Source organism: Drosophila rhopaloa, unplaced genomic scaffold (genome assembly GCF_018152115.1).
Source record: "Drosophila rhopaloa isolate 14029-0021.01 unplaced genomic scaffold, ASM1815211v1 contig_167, whole genome shotgun sequence".
NCBI classification, from domain to species: Eukaryota; Metazoa; Arthropoda; class Insecta; order Diptera; family Drosophilidae; genus Drosophila; species Drosophila rhopaloa.
This window is the reverse complement of record NW_025335047.1, coordinates 9620710-9636376: the sequence shown is the minus strand read 5'-3', so window position 1 is coordinate 9636376 and position 15667 is coordinate 9620710. Positions and strand designations below refer to the sequence as shown.

At 47.2% G+C, this 15667-nt stretch overlaps 8 protein-coding genes across 12 annotated transcripts; 6 read left to right on the top strand and 2 right to left on the bottom strand.

The window, feature by feature from the left end:
* Positions 1–12: 12 nt before the first annotated feature.
* LOC108044682 (copper homeostasis protein cutC homolog) lies at positions 13–1106 on the top strand. Its single transcript, XM_017123757.2, has one exon. The coding sequence runs from the start codon at positions 108–110 to the stop codon at positions 891–893; it is 786 nt and encodes a 261-aa protein (XP_016979246.2). The 5' UTR covers positions 13–107; the 3' UTR covers positions 894–1106.
* On the top strand, positions 1054–1899 carry LOC108044719. Its single transcript, XM_044458658.1, has 3 exons — positions 1054–1307; positions 1373–1644; positions 1699–1899. The coding sequence occupies exons 1-3, from the start codon at positions 1054–1056 to the stop codon at positions 1884–1886; spliced, it is 714 nt and encodes a 237-aa protein (XP_044314593.1). The 3' UTR covers positions 1887–1899.
* Positions 1900–2171: 272 nt separating this feature from the next.
* Positions 2172–4400, top strand: LOC108044683 (coiled-coil domain-containing protein 149). Of its 2 annotated transcripts, XM_017123758.1 has the most exons (6): positions 2172–2385; positions 2442–3026; positions 3081–3188; positions 3352–3439; positions 3498–3636; positions 3701–4400. In XM_017123758.1, exons 1-6 carry the CDS (start codon positions 2320–2322, stop codon positions 4269–4271), a joined length of 1557 nt encoding a protein of 518 aa, XP_016979247.1. In that variant the 5' UTR covers positions 2172–2319; the 3' UTR covers positions 4272–4400. The 2 variants fall into 2 exon arrangements, with proteins under 2 accessions (XP_016979247.1, XP_016979248.1); XM_017123759.1 differs by lacking the exon at positions 3081–3188.
* Positions 4401–4651: 251 nt separating this feature from the next.
* On the top strand, positions 4652–8757 carry LOC108044688 (colorectal mutant cancer protein). 3 transcript variants are annotated; one of them, XM_017123769.2, is made up of 7 exons: positions 4652–5147; positions 6062–6308; positions 6359–6691; positions 6760–6899; positions 6954–7255; positions 7317–8027; positions 8096–8757. In XM_017123769.2, exons 1-7 carry the CDS (start codon positions 4860–4862, stop codon positions 8226–8228), a joined length of 2154 nt encoding a protein of 717 aa, XP_016979258.2. In that variant the 5' UTR covers positions 4652–4859; the 3' UTR covers positions 8229–8757. The 3 variants fall into 3 exon arrangements, with proteins under 3 accessions (XP_016979258.2, XP_016979257.2, XP_016979259.2); XM_017123768.2 differs by having other exon boundaries at positions 6062–6311; XM_017123770.2 differs by lacking the exon at positions 4652–5147 and adding an exon at positions 5786–5994 and having other exon boundaries at positions 6062–6311.
* Positions 8758–8882: 125 nt separating this feature from the next.
* LOC108044695 (aprataxin and PNK-like factor) lies at positions 8883–9987 on the top strand. The gene is made up of 3 exons (XM_017123778.1): positions 8883–9405; positions 9467–9630; positions 9685–9987. The coding sequence occupies exons 1-3, from the start codon at positions 8972–8974 to the stop codon at positions 9894–9896; spliced, it is 810 nt and encodes a 269-aa protein (XP_016979267.1). The 5' UTR covers positions 8883–8971; the 3' UTR covers positions 9897–9987.
* LOC108044694 (translin-associated protein X) lies at positions 9911–11101 on the bottom strand. The gene is given in 3 exon segments (XM_017123777.2): positions 9911–10187; positions 10242–10885; positions 10887–11101. Coding segments are annotated over 3 exon segments (903 nt in total). The 5' UTR covers positions 10962–11101; the 3' UTR covers positions 9911–10003.
* A 23-nt stretch (positions 11102–11124) lies between these two features.
* LOC108044689 (conserved oligomeric Golgi complex subunit 2) lies at positions 11125–13717 on the top strand. The gene is made up of 4 exons (XM_017123771.2): positions 11125–11311; positions 11363–12433; positions 12493–13178; positions 13237–13717. Exons 1-4 carry the CDS (start codon positions 11219–11221, stop codon positions 13517–13519), a joined length of 2133 nt encoding a protein of 710 aa, XP_016979260.2. The 5' UTR covers positions 11125–11218; the 3' UTR covers positions 13520–13717.
* Positions 13537–15510, bottom strand: LOC108044692 (3-hydroxyisobutyryl-CoA hydrolase, mitochondrial). 2 transcript variants are annotated; one of them, XM_017123775.2, is made up of 4 exons: positions 15382–15510; positions 14444–15319; positions 13995–14263; positions 13537–13736 (listed from the first exon to the last, which is right to left on the bottom strand). In XM_017123775.2, the coding sequence occupies exons 1-4, from the start codon at positions 15382–15384 to the stop codon at positions 13730–13732; spliced, it is 1155 nt and encodes a 384-aa protein (XP_016979264.1). In that variant the 5' UTR covers positions 15385–15510; the 3' UTR covers positions 13537–13729. The 2 variants fall into 2 exon arrangements, with proteins under 2 accessions (XP_016979264.1, XP_016979265.1); XM_017123776.2 differs by having other exon boundaries at positions 13537–14263.
* Between the last annotated feature and the right edge of the window lie 157 nt (positions 15511–15667).

Here is a 15667-nt window from a genome sequence, read left to right as displayed (position 1 = left end):
GCCCGGGTGGAATCAGCTGATTGCTATCGGCTTAGGTCCACCATCAGCTGAAGTAGTTTAGATTTGTTTATATTTGAAACTTATCCTTTTTATCAGTGATAATCAAAATGTCAGGCCATATCGGCGATATCAAGCTGGAGGTGTGCGTGGACTCCATACAATCAGCTTTTGCCGCCGAGGCTGGCGGAGCATTCCGGATTGAGCTGTGCTCGGCCTTGGGCGAAGGCGGCTTGACACCCACTGTTGGCACTCTGAAAACCCTGAAGGAAACCCTTACACTCCCCATTTTCTGCATGCTACGACCGCGTCGAGGCACCGACTTTGTCTACAGCGACGAGGAGATGTCCGCCGTGATTGCGGACATGGATTTGTTGCGGGAAAACGGCGCCGATGGATTCGTTTGGGGATCCCTGAATCTGGATCGCAGCATCAATGTGGAGCAGTGCCGACAGGTGATGCTGGGGTCGGGTGGCCTACCGGTTACCTTTCACCGTGCCTTTGATCTCACCGACCAGAAGCGAATGGACGAGAACGTCCAGCTCCTGCGGGAACTGGGCTTTAAACGACTGCTGAGCAGTGGATTCCGTCCCACGGCAGCCGATGGTGTCGATTGCTTGGCGCAGCTGATAGCCAAGCACCACAGGGACTTTGTTGTGATGCCCGGGGCCGGCATCAAGGTGTCTAACCTGGAGGAGATTCTAACGGTCAGCCGCTGCCTGGAGTTCCACGCCTCCGCCATGGACACGGCCAGCGAGGACTATGTTGCGCCCACCACCACTCGCATGGAGTGCGACGTGACCATGGGCAAACAGGACGTGGACCCATACTATGGAACCAATGCAAACGTGGTGCGAAAAATGGTCACCATTGCAAATGCCATGAGCTGCCGCTGAAGATCATTCGTAGTTCTTAGCCTTATCCTAAGCCCTAATTTTATTTCTTGACTATAAACTTCGGTATCGCCTATATAATTTGTAAATAGCTTATATCTCTCCCTACTACTTAAGTAGTCGTACCCCTAAAATTCTAAATCCTAAAAATAATCAAATAATCATGCACTCTAACGGCATGATTGTGGAAACAATAGAGAACCCATCTACTCTAAAGCTTCATTCCTTTGATCAACACTTGGACAATGCGGAAAATATATTGCACAGAATAGAAACTTACAGACTTAAGCTGAATGACCATATTTATGGCATGAAGAAACTGGTGGCCACCAACCGAAGTTTAATTGCACGGTTGCAGGACAACGAGCTAAAAATGAAGGCGCTTCTGGAAGATAAAGCCCAAGATAAGCAAATGGGGTAAGGAAATTATGATTTGATGAAATCATGAAATGAATTCCAATTTAGCTTAATTCTATTCCAAGTCAAAAAAATCGCTCTAGTGGAAGGAGGTGTCATTTACGTAGGACCTGCAAGGTGACCAACATCAGAGAGATATGTTGGACGCAATGCAAGTCGCACATCTTTCCACAAATGAATGAAAAAAACCAGGACTTGGTGAAATTGCACAGGAAAAGGAGTAGTTTGCTTAGCTTACTCAGGAAAGACTTGGATCGGCAGAAAGGTGGTCAGGAGCTTAAAAAGACGATGAAGCTGTATCCCGATCCGGATAAACACCAGGAGATTGTTTTTAAAGGTATAAATTTGCTTATTGCAGTGGCAGAGATCGCTAATTTAGTTTATTTTCCAGTAAAATGTATTTTAAGGCTGGTTGAAAGGCTGGACCTGAAAATAGCGTCAAATTCAGATGTAAAAACAGTTTGCAGACAAGTGCTGAGTGCGATGTGCGAGCGTCAAAGGCCCTGTAGTGAGCATAAAATAGTTAGGTCCCATCTGACCTCTATCCCCGAAAATCCCTATTTATCTCTTTCTGAATAAAATAATATAACTAAATTTATATTGAATTCAATTTTTAATCTTTAATCTAAAGTCAATCGATTAGAGTGTAAAAAATGTTATGTATTTATTACAAAAAATCAACATTTTAAAAATCTTTGACAACAAAACTTTCACTAGATTTTAAAAAATATTTAAATAAACGTTGCCTAAAAGTTAAAATTATTTTTCAAATAAGTGCTAAAGAAGCATATCGATAAGAATCGAGGTGCAAACATTTGTAGCATACGTTATGGGGCGTACCGCGCAGGCGCAAGTAAAAATTGATTGACTCGAGCTGTGTGTTTGGCCAAATGAAGTCCTTGGAGTCCGAGAAATTGTGATACAGCTGGTTCCGGACAGCCCCCAATTTCCATTCACTGTCAATGTCAACAACGAAAGCTCGACGTACGGAAAACCAACTGAACCATTTGTCATGGACTTTGACGAGGAGTCAATTCATCATGGATTCGGTCAGCATATGGCCGCGTACAATATGGAGGTGAGTCTGCACCACCCTCAAGCTAGCTAAGTAACTTGTCTGACCCACCCTTGCAGACCTCGGCGGTGCACAGGAAGCTGCAGAGCAAGGTGGAGGCTCTGAGGATTCTGCGCCAGGAGCTGGAGCAGTTCCGCGTGGAACGGGACCAGTACAAGCTGGTGGCGGAGACCCTGCAGCTGCGTTACTCGGCGCTCAAGAGTAATAGTGAACTTCTGGCCGTCGGTGGATGTGGAGCACTCAGTGAGAACTCCAGCCTGGCTGCCCTGCTCCACGAGACGCGGGAGCAGAACCTCAAGCTCAGTACCGAGGTGGAGGCATTGAGGCAGAGGCTCAACGAACTCCAGGGCGACATGGAACTTATCCGTGAGACGGAGGCCAGCAACAAATCTCGCGTACAGGCGATGACCAGCGAGAATGCCGCCTGCAACAAGGATGAGCTGCAGTGGCGACGGGAGCGGGCCAATTTCATTTGCCATTTGGAGGGACTTAAGAAGCGGAATGCCCAGCTCGCCTTCGATCTAAAGGCGGTCATCGATGAGAAGGAGGAGCTGATCACCGAGAGGGATGCCTACAAGTGCAAGGCACATCGCCTCAATCACGAGCTATTTGTGGCCCTCAGGGCCAAGAAAACGCACCCGAGAGTGAGTATAAAGGGTTTGAAAAATGGTACTTATTACAATTTGGTTAATCCTTAGCTTTTGGACATCGATGGTGTGTTGCTAGAGAACAAGTACCTGCATGAACGTGTTAAGATCCAAGATAGCGAACTGGAACTGACCAAACAGAGCATTACGAAGTACAAGGTACTATCTTGCGGCACACTTCATAATCAATGAATGATTTATTTCACAAAATAGATTACAATCCTAATTAAAGTACAAATTTAAGACACAATTTCCTTCTATAAAAAACTAAAAAAAGTTCATCCGATGTGTTTACTAATGTTCACTATTTTTACCGTACCAGGCCATGTTAGATCCGAAACGAAAAAAGGGGATTGTTAAACTTGGAGGTGGCGGCACAAATGAAGACACCATACTTAGCCCCCGACAAGGTGAGTATTTATAAAAGTGCCAGACTATTTCCCCTTAAATAATGTCTACTCCACTTAGTTAAATCAATCCTGGAAAGTGGTATCGATCTGCCCCAAAAAACAGAGAGCTTAAGCGACCTAAAATCTTTATGTCTGGCTTTGCTGGACAACCTGAACGACAAGAACTTGGCACTCTCACATCAGAAGAAGACTAACAAGTAACATTATAGGGAACAAGTATAGAATTTTAAGTTTATATTATACATACTATAAATCTCACAGAATACTGGCTGGCAAGATGACCGAGCTAGAGCAGAGATGGCAGCAGCTCCTTTCGGAAAACGAGGAGAACACAGGGGGTCAGGAGGAGGACGAGGACTACGGCTATGCACCCTCCCAGCTGCTTCTCAATGGCTATTGCGCCGCCATGGTAGATGATGCCGACATCAGCAGCACTCCGTCCATTGCTCCAGATAACGAAGGTGTCGTCATTACACCGGATCCTGGAGATTCTGAGAAGCACAAGTCAGCCGAAGTCCTGCACTCGGACGATGGAATGTCGTCGCTTTCGACCGAGTCTGTGGATTCGTCTGTGTATGGGGTGGATGTCCAGCCAGATGACTTCCAGAAGTCTTCGTCCGCCACAACAGATTCGGGAAACTGCGGTCTCAGCAGTCGCTGCACCGGCACACCGCGCATTTCCAGCGCCGTGGCCCGAGAACGGATGGAGGATCTGAAGGATTTGCCCCCTCACCTGGCAACTCTGGTCCATAAGGCACTCCACGAACTGGACATGCGGGACTACGAGGCTATGGTGACGATACGGGCCGAGAATCTGGCTGCTATTCCTTAGAAAAATACTAGTTCAATTGAGGACTCCCAAAGAAATAGATGGAATCATATCGCAGTGTTGACAAAAGATATAAAATATGTATATTATCGCAACAGCGTACAATAAAAACAGGTTATATGACAGGATAAATTATTTTTTTGTTTGTGTCATATGACATAATCTTTGCGTTTTTTGAGCTTTCCAATTAAGGGTGCTTCCAATAAATTATAAATAATATGCAGAATTAAAGCTACAATGTTAACAAACAAAAGAGTAAGATGAGATGATTAAATTTAGCGCCCAATAAATTTTTGTTATCGATTAAGGATTTTTGAGAGTGTTGTATACCGTTAGCACAAGCACACTCCCACGCCTTTTCCAACACCTGTCTGGGTATACATTTTCTGATAAGGATGCAATAAACATCGCGACTAGAGCAATTTCAAGTTAATGAATTAAAAATGCCTTAAGAAACGTCTAGGAAGTGCCATGTAGAGTTAACTCAGTGCCATAGAGAGTGGGAATGGAGCACCAATCAAAAGTCATCACCAAGCAGGCCACACAAGGCCGATTCTAGTTGGGACGCATTGCAGCCGCCCTTTGTCCGAAATGTCCAATGATGTCCAGGTGGCCCGAGTGGCCAAGATATCCACCGATGTGCCGCGCCGTAGTGGGAAGCAGCGGGACTCCAACGGATTCCAGGGCAAGCACTCAGGCAGCGGAGCTGGCGAGGATTTTGAGTACGTCTTTGGGAGCATTTCCCCGCGGGGTGGCGGTCCAAATGGGAGACATCTGGTCGGATCCTCTGACCTGGACTCCCCGGAGCATACGCAGCGGGACACAACTGAAAGCGACAACAACATCTCTAGCTGCTCCACGCTAGACATTGTCAACAAAGTGAGTGATTGTCCGCACACCGAGAGAAATAACTCTATATAAAAATAACTCTTCTTAAAATACAAAATCAAAATTGAATGGCGGGAAAAATTCAACTGCAAGTATGTTTTTGTAACGCCTAGTATCAAAAACTAAACTTTTAATTATTAATACTATTTAAGATTCTACGTGCCTTTCCACAGAGAAATTTAAATTTGTTAACATTTTAATATAAAATTATGTATGTACATATGGTGCATTATAGTGCAATAAATTTGAAACTTAAAAATTAGTATTTAACGTTTTGGCGTTAAGCAGTGTCCTTAAAGTAAGTTTTAATTTGATTTTACTTTATAACTTTTTTCTTAAAATGCCCAATAATTTATTTAAAAGGGTAAATTTAAAAGAGTAAAGATTACAATTACTATTAATTTATTTAATTAAAATCAAACTAATTTATCAAGGCAAAAGCTTTTTGCAACTATGACAGAATTATTAATCTAATAACATAGCGCAGAAATCTGTATAATTTTATTATTATTTCCTGTTTGGAAATACCAATTAGAAGTACTGATTTTTGAAGTGTTGCGTGTTTGGGGGGTTTTGAATTCGGGTGACGTCCAGTGCGCAGCTGCGTGTCGAAGGCTGAGGGTCAAGCTGCAGCGGCGAAGAGCGCGGATGCACCAACGGTCGGATGACGACGTAATCGCCAGTAGAAATTTTCCACTGGACCATGATTTCGGAGCAACTGCTTCCGCGCAGCCTGAGCTGCCTATGCTGCAGCGACACTCCCTCGGTGCCCACCGACAAGCGACGCAGCTGGGAGTACACGCTGATGGCTCATCCGCTGGCCAGACGACCCATAAACGTGATGTCCCCAAGGCTAGCCATCTAGAAACTTCTAATTCGCCTGTTTCCTTCTGATTCTCCCCCAGGTTGAGCAACTGTCGGTGCAGCAGCTGGAGAACCGGGTGCGGGAACTAACCCAACGACTGCAGCAGGCGGAAAGGCAACTCACGGAGAGCAACACTGAGCGGGAGATATGCCAGAAGCGGCTGGAAGTGGTTAGTCAGGCACACGAATGCCGCATCACAGAGATGCACTGCGTCATTGCGGAGTTAAGCAAGAAACTGCGCAGCAAACAGGAACAAATTATTTTGGAGGAACAGGAGCCCGAAGGCAGTGGTGAGTAGAGGTCCTCAAAAATGCTTAAGTCTCAATCCCACTTTCAGAATTAAGCTATCAGGAGGGTTCTGTGTACAACTCCGAGCTTAACCTCACCAATCCCGATGCCGAGTGCCAGACGGAACCACTGGAGGATCAGGAGGGCGCCTACAGTACCACCAGCGTGGGCAACATTGGCCACAAGCCCCAGGAATTCAGTCATAAGGGACAAGTAGAGGCACTGCAGGAGGAAGTGCTGCACCTGAGAGCTCAGATTGCCCTGCTCCAGTCCGAAATTTCCACAAAGGATGCTGCCGTGGTGGAGGAGCAGACCAAGGTGTCCTTTTTTGGCTGCGAATCAGAGGTCAACGAGTGTGCCCAGCGTCTGAATGATTTGAATGGTAGGTACTCCGATCCTACCCAATCCCAGCATCATAATAAAATCATATATAAAATTTACCTTTTCCAGCTTGTGTTTCCTTAACCAGCCCGCAGAAACGAGTTCCCGCCGTGCCGAAAATGGCGGAACGGGTTAAGTTGCGATGCGCCAGTAAACATGAATCTAGTAAAGATCCATCTCCCGAGCAGCACACTTCGTTAAGCAACGAGGTTAGTTTACCATTCATCTTAACGATAACCCATTAAAATCGTATCCCTTTAAAGCACATCAACCTAGTGGAGCATTTGGTGTGTGAGCTGAAGGAGCAGAACCTGTTCATGGAAAGCTTCATGGAGCCCCTGCAACTGAGTAAGGAATTGGAGCGATTGCAGCGTCGAGTGGATCACTTGGAGATGCGCAACACCATGTTGGCATTGACTCTGGACGAGTGCAAAGAGCACACAGAGCACCTGTATCTGCTATGCGGCAAATACGAGTCTAATGCGGTTGCCTTGCAGTTGGCGCTAAACTGTAGCGATCGCGCCATCGAAGCCTACGACGTAATGCTAGCTCTGTTGGAAAGCAAGTAAGTCCAGCTAAGATTCTCCTTACTCTGAGTCCCATTTTCTATATAAGATCCCTTTTAGGTTGGCTCTCCTGGGCGAGAAATCAGCAGCGGCGGAGGAGAGCCGCCGATCAGTGGAGGCGGTGGCCAGGCATCTGCTCGCTCGTCTGGACAGCGAGAAAAACGTGTGTGAGAATAGTTTGGGACCGTGGCAGCACAACATCAACCTCGGCCCGGAGGATGCCCCCAAAATTGGACGTTCCTGGTGTTCCGACGACGATAATCGCCTGCGCTACCACGTTTCCAAGTTGAAGGGTCGCCGCTCAAGCGTCCAGCACACCATCGTCAGTCTAGAATCCCCATTTAGCGACATATACGAAAAGAAGCGTCTGGCATTGGAAAAGGAGCACGAGCTGCGCGACGAGGACAAGAAGTCACCCATCGATTTAGAAACGGCCGTTATCATGCAGGAACTTATGGAACTGCGGGATTCCAATCTTCAGTTGAAAAGTAAAATGGAAGAGGCCGAGCAGGAGCGGCAGAATGCCAACGAACGCGTAGGTATACTCCACGAAGCCCTAAAACAGCTGCAGGCCAGCAACCGGGTCTCCTATTCGGAAGCGGAGCACGCGGCCCTCACGGAGCAGCAGTTGGTGGAGGCATTGACGCGGGAAACGGAGCTAAAGAGTCGCATCCAGACGCTATTGTCCAATGTCACCGCCTCGCAGAAGGCCTCCGACGAGAAGTACGAGCAACTTCATCTAAATGTGCGCGAACTGCAGAAATCCAACCAGTAAGCTTTTCTTCTATCCGACTTTTCCTTAAAAACTAAATTTATAATAAATGATTTATCTTATTCAGCAATCTGGGTCAAATGTTGGAGCACAACAAGCGCAAGTACCAACTGCGCGTAAGGAAACTGGAGCAGAAGATCGTTGATCTGCGGTTGGACCACGAACAAAGCCGTAATCATGTTCCCGAAACGACTCTATAGGAATAAGGACGTGCATGACGGACTACCAGGAGGACTGATCACCTGGGTGTGGTGCGGGCGCGCTTGTCACATATCCCGCAAAATATCTTTTTCCCTCTTAATCGTATCGCTTCTTTTACCTTCAACGCAATGCCCATCGAAATCGAAGCACCCGCCCAGCCGTCTTTCCTGGAGCCGACATGACCAAGACAGTATCACGAATGTGCCATGCGAATAATTTGCAGCCAGCTGGGACTAGGACAATGTTCTTAATCCGCGGATCAGGCTGCATAGACTACATACTCAAATACATACATATTCAGAGGTGCCATGAGCAAGGCTCCAACCTATCCAGATATCCGTGGGATTGGAGCATCCGTCTCTGGACCACAAGCAATTACATATACACATACTACTAGGCAAACTAAGGAGTTACTCACGACGCATACACGGGATCCTATATTTATATAATGTATTCGCATTTTGCTTGTTATATGAATTCAATATGTATTTAAAATTGTACAAATTATAACATGACTACTGAAACAATGGCCTCAGTGAAGTTCTTATTATAAACATTTGTTTGGTTTGAATTATTCAACGGCGCAAATAAATTACCGATATGTAACCGAAAATTTATCAAAGTCTATCGGGACTGGTAGCTCATCCCTATATCGCGGTAAAGTGTTGCAAATTACAAAAATAAATTTACTTCTTGTGAAATGCAAGTGTTTTAAAAATTCAAGTGAAGAAACTTTTTTAAAATGAGTGCAATGGACGAAAAAGAAATTGTGGCAATTAATGCAGAAAGTGGGAGTAAAAGAAAGTCCCCCGAAGAAACCTCCGGCAGAGGCGATGAAAATTCTGAGGCTGAAAACAGCCCAAACAAGCGCATAAAATCGGGCGATCCTGTGGTCCTTACTATAAGCGAATCAAATCCTAATAGTCTTGTAAAAATTAAAACAGAGCCAGCTGATGAGGTTGCAGGGGATGAGGCTGATCCGTCTGCCGAAACATCCAGCAGTGATACAGCGGTTCAGGTAAAAGCAGAACCAACAGATAATGGAAACTCACCTGCAGCGGCGATGGTAAAAACCGAACCCACCAATTCCGACTCCAATGGACAAGCAACAACCGATTCCTCTGTATCCTCGAGCAGCACTAGAACTTCTTGTCGGTTTGGAATCCGTTGCTACAGGTAACACAAAATGGGCCATTTCCATATCTTTAATTAAATCAATTTCGTTTACAAATGCCAGACGAAATCCTGCTCATCGGAGTGCTGAAGCTCATCCGGGAGACCTGGACTATCGCCGCCCCGACTTCCCGGAGCCACCGCTCGGAACTCCCGCTTGTCCCTACGGTAACGCCTGCTATCGACGCAATCCAGTTCATTTTCAGGAGCACGCCCATCCGTCGGATTGTAAGTAGGACGCTTCAATTGCTCTGGCTTCAAGATGGCTAAAAGTGACTCTAGTCAATTCCGCCCATAATATCCGCAATCGTCTGCGGCAACGACGAGCCCAACGGCAGAATGACGACGACTCTGGGACAGATGAGGACGAGGATCCCTTCGGAGGCGATAATGACAACGATGCGGACTATCGCCCAGGCGCGGATATAGACGAAGATGAGGATGATGAACTGGAGTTTGAAAGCCAGCGCATAAATAGCGATGATTACGATTAGACTACACATTCACGTTCATTGTTAACCTGGACCGAACGTTCCATTTACCAAATAATTGGTTTAATATATATATTCGTTTGTTGTGAACTTATGCCTATGAAGTTTGCTTAGTAGAAGCCCTCATCCACATCTTCAGCTGGTTTTTGGTCAAAGGTGGCACCCCATTTGGCAGCCTCACCGCCGCGTACTTTCACATTGTAGCAGACATTCTCGGCCTTGAGGACGCTCTGCCTCATAGTGGTGATCTTGCGCCATAGTTCCCGGGCTCTCTGGCAATTCAGACTGATGTAACTGAAAAGGAATGGAAATTAGCTCTGAATATATTATGGGAACTATTTTATTTACCCAGTGTAAAAGTGCTGCAAGGTCTTGCAGGTCTCCAAACAGGTGTCAGTATCCCCGCTGCCCAGTGAATTGACGCAGCGACGCATCAGTTCTCCAGTAAGATCAGACAGTCCCAGAATATACTCAGTAGGGTCCACGAAGAACTGAAACTTCTTGGGGATTTCCTCCTCGGCAAGAGCCACCACCTCCAATTCTTCGCCATCCGTTGGTTCCTCCTTAGGCTTGCTGCTCTCCTCGACGTACTGCATCACCGCCTGGATGGCCTGCCAGTCGGAAACGCTTTTGGTTCCATTCTCGCCTTCCCCGTCCTCGTAGCACAGGTACTCCATATAGGTGTATGCTTCGATGAATTCCTGCAAGCCAGGTGAGTACGCGGCTCGGAACTGGTAGACATCCTGGTCGCGCAGCTCCAGGGCCACGGCCCTAAAGTTCACCTCGATCAACTTGGTCAGCCGCTGACGCGCCTCCTCCAAAACCTTCTCCTTGTTCTGCTTACGCGAATCGATTGAGTGCAGCAGGAAGATGATCCGCTTAGACTCTATGGTGATGTCGCGACTCAGCTTGACGATCCGTTCGTGGCGATCATGTTTCATGGTCAGTTCATTGGAGTAGTTGCGAAAAGCCTGGACAATTGGGATTTTCTCCATCCAGTTGCACCGCTGGCGTTTGGCGTTTCCTGGGAGCATTGTTCCGGTGACCAGCACTTCCGTTCTTCGGCATAACAAGAGGTTTACTTGATTTTTCGAACACGACTACTTAATTACGATTAAATGGCTAGTAAGTTCAGTTTTTTCGCGTAAGTTTTTTTTGTAAACAATTTGTTTGTCGGCTTTCTATAGTGTTAGTAAACACTTTTGACCTCGCAGTGTTGGCAACGCTTACGGCCGGCTAACATTTAACAGCACTGCGTTTTGTGTTTATTCACTTTCGTGGCAAAATTGGTTATAATTAATAAAATAGGATTTCAGACAAAAGCAATGCATGATCCCGTTAAGAAGTCGGCACATCTGACGGCCGGCTCGACCAGCACGGCGGAAAAGTTGTGCTTCGACAAGAATGAGTTTATGAAGGTGAGCAATCCTGTCTAGATTTGTGTTTCCCGTGCTAATATTTCCAAACAGGCCAACTTTTCGGTAGACGAGTTCCTGCACAAGAACCGCAATGCGCCTAGTCTGGAGCAGCTGCGCGACAACCTGGGACTTTACTTAAAAGGCTTAAGGGCGGCGATGATCGATTTAATCAACGAGGATTACGCGGACTTTGTAAATCTTAGTGCGAACCTGGTGGGCCTGGATCAGTCTATAGAGACCATTCAGAGGCCGCTGGAGCAATTCCGCAGCGACATCGAGAGCATCCACGGCCTGATCGACGAGAACGTGACCGAACTGCGGGCCCAATTAGAAGAGAAGCGACAGCTACGCGAATTTAAGGGTGGTCTGCAGAGCCTGAAGAAGGTCTACGAAACCATCAGCAAGCTCCAGGACCTAATCGACCGCAAACTTTGCGAGGACCAGCCCATTAAAGCCGTGGACCTGGAGCGGGCTGCCCTAGACTTGATTCAGTTAAAGTTCCACGAGAAGCACTGCTCCAAGCACTTGAATGCCGAACAGCAGGCCAAGATCCAGTCGCTAGAGGAGCAGCTGCATCAGCATCTGCGACGCTTCTTCAATGACGCCCTCGGCCAGACTCGCAACTCTGCACCGGAGCCGTTGGAGCGCTGCTTGCGCATCTACATAACACTGAATGCCTGTGCCCAAGCAGAACGTGTCTTTCGCGAGGATGTCGTAGCACCCTACATGACCGGCGCCATTGGGGAACAGCAGCTCCAGAACTCGCCTCAGGGCCTGGCTGGCATATACAGCAAGATCCTCAATTTTATTTCGCTGCACATGACCGACTTGCTTCGCCTCACGCTCTACTCCGACAAGTTTCCAGGCTTTAACTTCGTGGTGAACAGCTACTGGGCCGATGTGGAGGCGCGGCTTGAACTTCACATGAACTCCATTTTCGCTCCCGGCAACTCTGAGGTGTTCTATGTAAAATACAAATGCACCCGCGACTTTCTGAGTAAAATAGAGGAGCTGTTGACCAGCTCTGGAGAGCAGGCGGTGACTCTCTATCGCCAGCACAAGCAAACAAAGAGTTTCGAGGCCCGCTGGAATCTCCCAGTTTACTTCCAGATATGCTTTCAGGTATGGTACAAATTTTACAGCCATCGTTTAGTTCTTACCACTGTTTTTATTACATCCAGGAAATTGCGGGTCAATTCGAAGCCAAGTTGGAGCCTGTACTGCAGGACGACACTTTGAAAAACAATCTCGGTGCAAATGACTACAAATTAACGCCATTTAATGCTGCCAAAGAGGCCATGACGCGGTGCTGGGCTGAGGGAGTATACCTGCCTGAGGTGTTTCCCAAATTCTACAAGCTCAATGTACAGATAGTGCTCCGTCTTTCCCGTTGGATCACAGATGCCATCTCTGTGTCAAAGGGCACTAACTTTACGAGATCTTACACCCGGAACCAGTTGCTCATTGCTTTGCATGCAGATATCCGAAAACTGGACGCCTATCTGCCTGATCTTCAACAGTTGATTGTTCAATCCGTGCCCACTGAACAACGTACAATGATTTTCAATGATGTCCTGGCCAAATCTATGGTTGCCTTGGCCGACACTCTGGGAACGCATTTGACCAGCATACAACAGACCTTGGTGAAGCTGCTCATCGCAGAGTGCGAGACGGAGAACGTACGGCAGGTGAACGACTTGCCGCGTTTGTATCGCAAAACCAATCGAGAGGTTCCCTCCCGTTGCTCGGGCTACGTGGAACAAATGCTTCGGCCTCTGAAGTCATTTGCCCAGCAGCATGAATCCCAGCTGGGCACACTGGTGGTGGAACAGATTCTGTCGGAGGTTGCCAGTCAAATTACCAAAGCGTAAGTTTTAATCCGCCCATTAGGATTTGCACTAACTGTGATCTGATTCTCTTTTTAGGTACTTTAATGTGGTAAGTGATGTGCTCACTTCAGTGCAGAAAACAGAAGAGTCCTTACGCCGATTACGGAATGTAAAAAGTGGCGGATCCGCCACGGCGTCGGCAGGAAGTTCAACTGTGATGTCCGACGATGACAAGATTCGCGTCCAGCTGCGTGTGGATGTCACATCATGGAAGCAAGAGCTCGGCAAACTAAACTTCCAGGCCACGCAGATAGACAAGCTGGTCGAGCTGACCAACATGGTGGAGGACAGCATCAAGCTAAAGGACAACAGTTCTTAGACGCTAACAACGAACAGTTATTAAACATATACACTTCACTTTATTCTTGTTAAACGAATTCTAACGATTCTTTAGGCACAATTACTGATTGTATTAGGACTACGAATTGTATATAATATATATAGGCATATATGTATATCATATATAAATGCATTGAATTTCACGATCGTTATTGGTAAATACAGACGGTTGCAAGGATTTCCCTCGAAGTTAGTCGCTGTTGGAATGAAACAGAGAAGAGATTGCGGATAATTAAGCGACAGCAGTCGTCAAAATATGGCCATATAACTGTAAAAGTAAAGATAACAAATATTGCAAAAAAAAGGCAGGCAAGGAACCATGCATAACATAACTCAAGCTTGCAAAGTTATATACAAAGGTGTTCATAAGTGTGTGCATAAAAATGAGCGGCGTAACGGAAGACAAATAGGATTGGCACGCTCAAACAAAAACACAACTAGGCCTGCTACATTACAGCTTGAGTTCCTCAGTGTCCGGCAGTTTGCGGAAGAACCATTGCACATGTTCCTCGGTGACATCGGCCAGCTGGGTTGGCTGCCACTGCGGCTTCTGATCCTTGTCGATGAGAAGGGCGCGCACTCCCTCCTTAAAGTCGCTGCACTCCAGATGACGGACGGCCAGACGGTACTCCATGATGAGGCACTGAGCCAGCGACAGCTGCGAGCCGAGCTCCAGTTGGCGGAAAGTGACCTTCATCGAGGTGGGAGACATCTTAGAGAGGGTCTAAAAAAAAGACGAACAAGCGATAATTTATGTGTGCCAGTTATGCGAAATCGTGCTACATCTCAAACACCGCTAATAAGCTGGGAACAGATCAAATATTAGGCGCTAAAAGCGCGCCAAGTGTTGATTTCCCCAGCCAATTAACATCTGATTGTTTTCTTATCACTGTGAACTGCTCACCTCAAGCGTCTTTTTGGCCCATTCGCTGCCGTCATTTTGGAGGTTCTCCAAAATGCCCTCCACCGAGTCCGCCGAGAAGTTTTTGTTGATCTGTTCCAGCACGGGTTGCAGCGAAAAGGGTTTCTCTGGAGTGGAATGGAATTTCTGGAGCAGCTCTGGCACATCATCCGCATCCGGACAGTTGAGCAGCGCCGTCTCGAGTTCAGGGATCTTGCTGCTCTCACAGTAGTGCGTGGAAATGCCCGAGTAGAAGACATCCCCGCCACGCAGTCGATATCCTGTCAGTCCCAGGTAGAGTCCAAGCTTTCCCTGCAGTCGGGGAAGAAAGTAGGAGCCGCCCACGTCGGGGAACAGGCCAATAGCCGTCTCTGGCATGGCGAACAGAGTCCGATCGGTGGCCACTCGGTATTGGCCGTGCACACTCAGTCCCACGCCACCGCCCATGGTGATGCCATCGATAATGGCGATGTAGGGTATCTTGTAGTTGCCGATCAGGGCGTTCGTGCTGTATTCCTCCCGAAAGAAGCTCTTCGACTCGTCCGTGGGGCCAGCCTCGACCAGGGCACGAACATCTCCGCCGGCGCAAAAGGCCTTGTCGCCGGTGCCCTTGATGATCATCAGCGACTTGGTCTTCTCGGACTTTTTCAGGTGCTTATAGATCTTGCGCACCATCTCGAGATTGATGGCGTTCAGCGCCTTGGGACGGTTTAGGATGATCATACCCTTGTTGGACGACTCCGTGGCCAGCACGGATGAGGATTGGCGGGCAGAGTAGGCCATTGTCGGTGGTTTTGTGCTCGATATCGCTGCGATCAGCGGCAATTGGCTGCAGGTGCGATGACCGAATGTGTACACCAACCTTTGAATTGGGCTTTGCTGGCGGCAAATTGTTTTCGATTAGCTAAGCAACTTCATTTGCAGCAATTTGCATTACTTACCATTTTGAACGGCTGTCTGTGGCTGTGTGTGCTTCTTGTGTTTTGTGATTCTCTACTGTTGCGCAATAGAATTTAACCCGCACAGCTGGTTGTTCTTGTGACAGCGTTGCCAGGCTGCCCACTTGCCGGAAGTGAATTAGGGTGCTCCAGAAAACGTATTCCCCGGAAATCATTAAAAATCACTGAAGCGGTTTCAATTGTGCAGGCATTTGCGAAAATACTCAACTGACCCCTTTAAATTAATCAGAATTCATGTACTTTGAGACTTTGATTACAAATAAATGGT

Excerpts from the sequence above, each read along its gene's own strand:
- LOC108044695 (XM_017123778.1), top strand. The coding sequence starts at position 8,972 with ATGAGTGCAATGGACGAAAAAGAAATTGTGGCAATTAATGCAGAAAGT. Across the intron at positions 9,406-9,466 it reads TTTGGAATCCGTTGCTACAG|ACGAAATCCTGCTCATCGGA; the intron begins GTAACACAAAAT and ends TACAAATGCCAG. Across the intron at positions 9,631-9,684 it reads GCACGCCCATCCGTCGGATT|TCAATTCCGCCCATAATATC; the intron begins GTAAGTAGGACG and ends AAGTGACTCTAG.
- LOC108044719 (XM_044458658.1), top strand. The coding sequence starts at position 1,054 with ATGCACTCTAACGGCATGATTGTGGAAACAATAGAGAACCCATCTACT. Across the intron at positions 1,308-1,372 it reads GCCCAAGATAAGCAAATGGG|TCAAAAAAATCGCTCTAGTG; the intron begins GTAAGGAAATTA and ends TTCTATTCCAAG. Across the intron at positions 1,645-1,698 it reads CCAGGAGATTGTTTTTAAAG|TAAAATGTATTTTAAGGCTG; the intron begins GTATAAATTTGC and ends TTTATTTTCCAG.
- LOC108044688 (XM_017123768.2), top strand. The coding sequence starts at position 4,860 with ATGTCCAATGATGTCCAGGTGGCCCGAGTGGCCAAGATATCCACCGAT. Across the intron at positions 6,900-6,953 it reads ACACTTCGTTAAGCAACGAG|CACATCAACCTAGTGGAGCA; the intron begins GTTAGTTTACCA and ends ATCCCTTTAAAG. Across the intron at positions 7,256-7,316 it reads CTAGCTCTGTTGGAAAGCAA|GTTGGCTCTCCTGGGCGAGA; the intron begins GTAAGTCCAGCT and ends GATCCCTTTTAG.
- LOC108044683 (XM_017123758.1), top strand. The coding sequence starts at position 2,320 with ATGGACTTTGACGAGGAGTCAATTCATCATGGATTCGGTCAGCATATG. Across the intron at positions 3,027-3,080 it reads CCAAGAAAACGCACCCGAGA|CTTTTGGACATCGATGGTGT; the intron begins GTGAGTATAAAG and ends GTTAATCCTTAG. Across the intron at positions 3,637-3,700 it reads CATCAGAAGAAGACTAACAA|AATACTGGCTGGCAAGATGA; the intron begins GTAACATTATAG and ends TAAATCTCACAG.
- LOC108044692 (XM_017123775.2), bottom strand. Across the intron at positions 14,264-14,443 it reads GGGCCAAAAAGACGCTTGAG|ACCCTCTCTAAGATGTCTCC; the intron begins GTGAGCAGTTCA and ends TCTTTTTTTTAG.
- LOC108044682 (XM_017123757.2), top strand. The coding sequence starts at position 108 with ATGTCAGGCCATATCGGCGATATCAAGCTGGAGGTGTGCGTGGACTCC.
- LOC108044689 (XM_017123771.2), top strand. The coding sequence starts at position 11,219 with ATGCATGATCCCGTTAAGAAGTCGGCACATCTGACGGCCGGCTCGACC. Across the intron at positions 11,312-11,362 it reads ACAAGAATGAGTTTATGAAG|GCCAACTTTTCGGTAGACGA; the intron begins GTGAGCAATCCT and ends ATTTCCAAACAG. Across the intron at positions 13,179-13,236 it reads GCCAGTCAAATTACCAAAGC|GTACTTTAATGTGGTAAGTG; the intron begins GTAAGTTTTAAT and ends TTCTCTTTTTAG.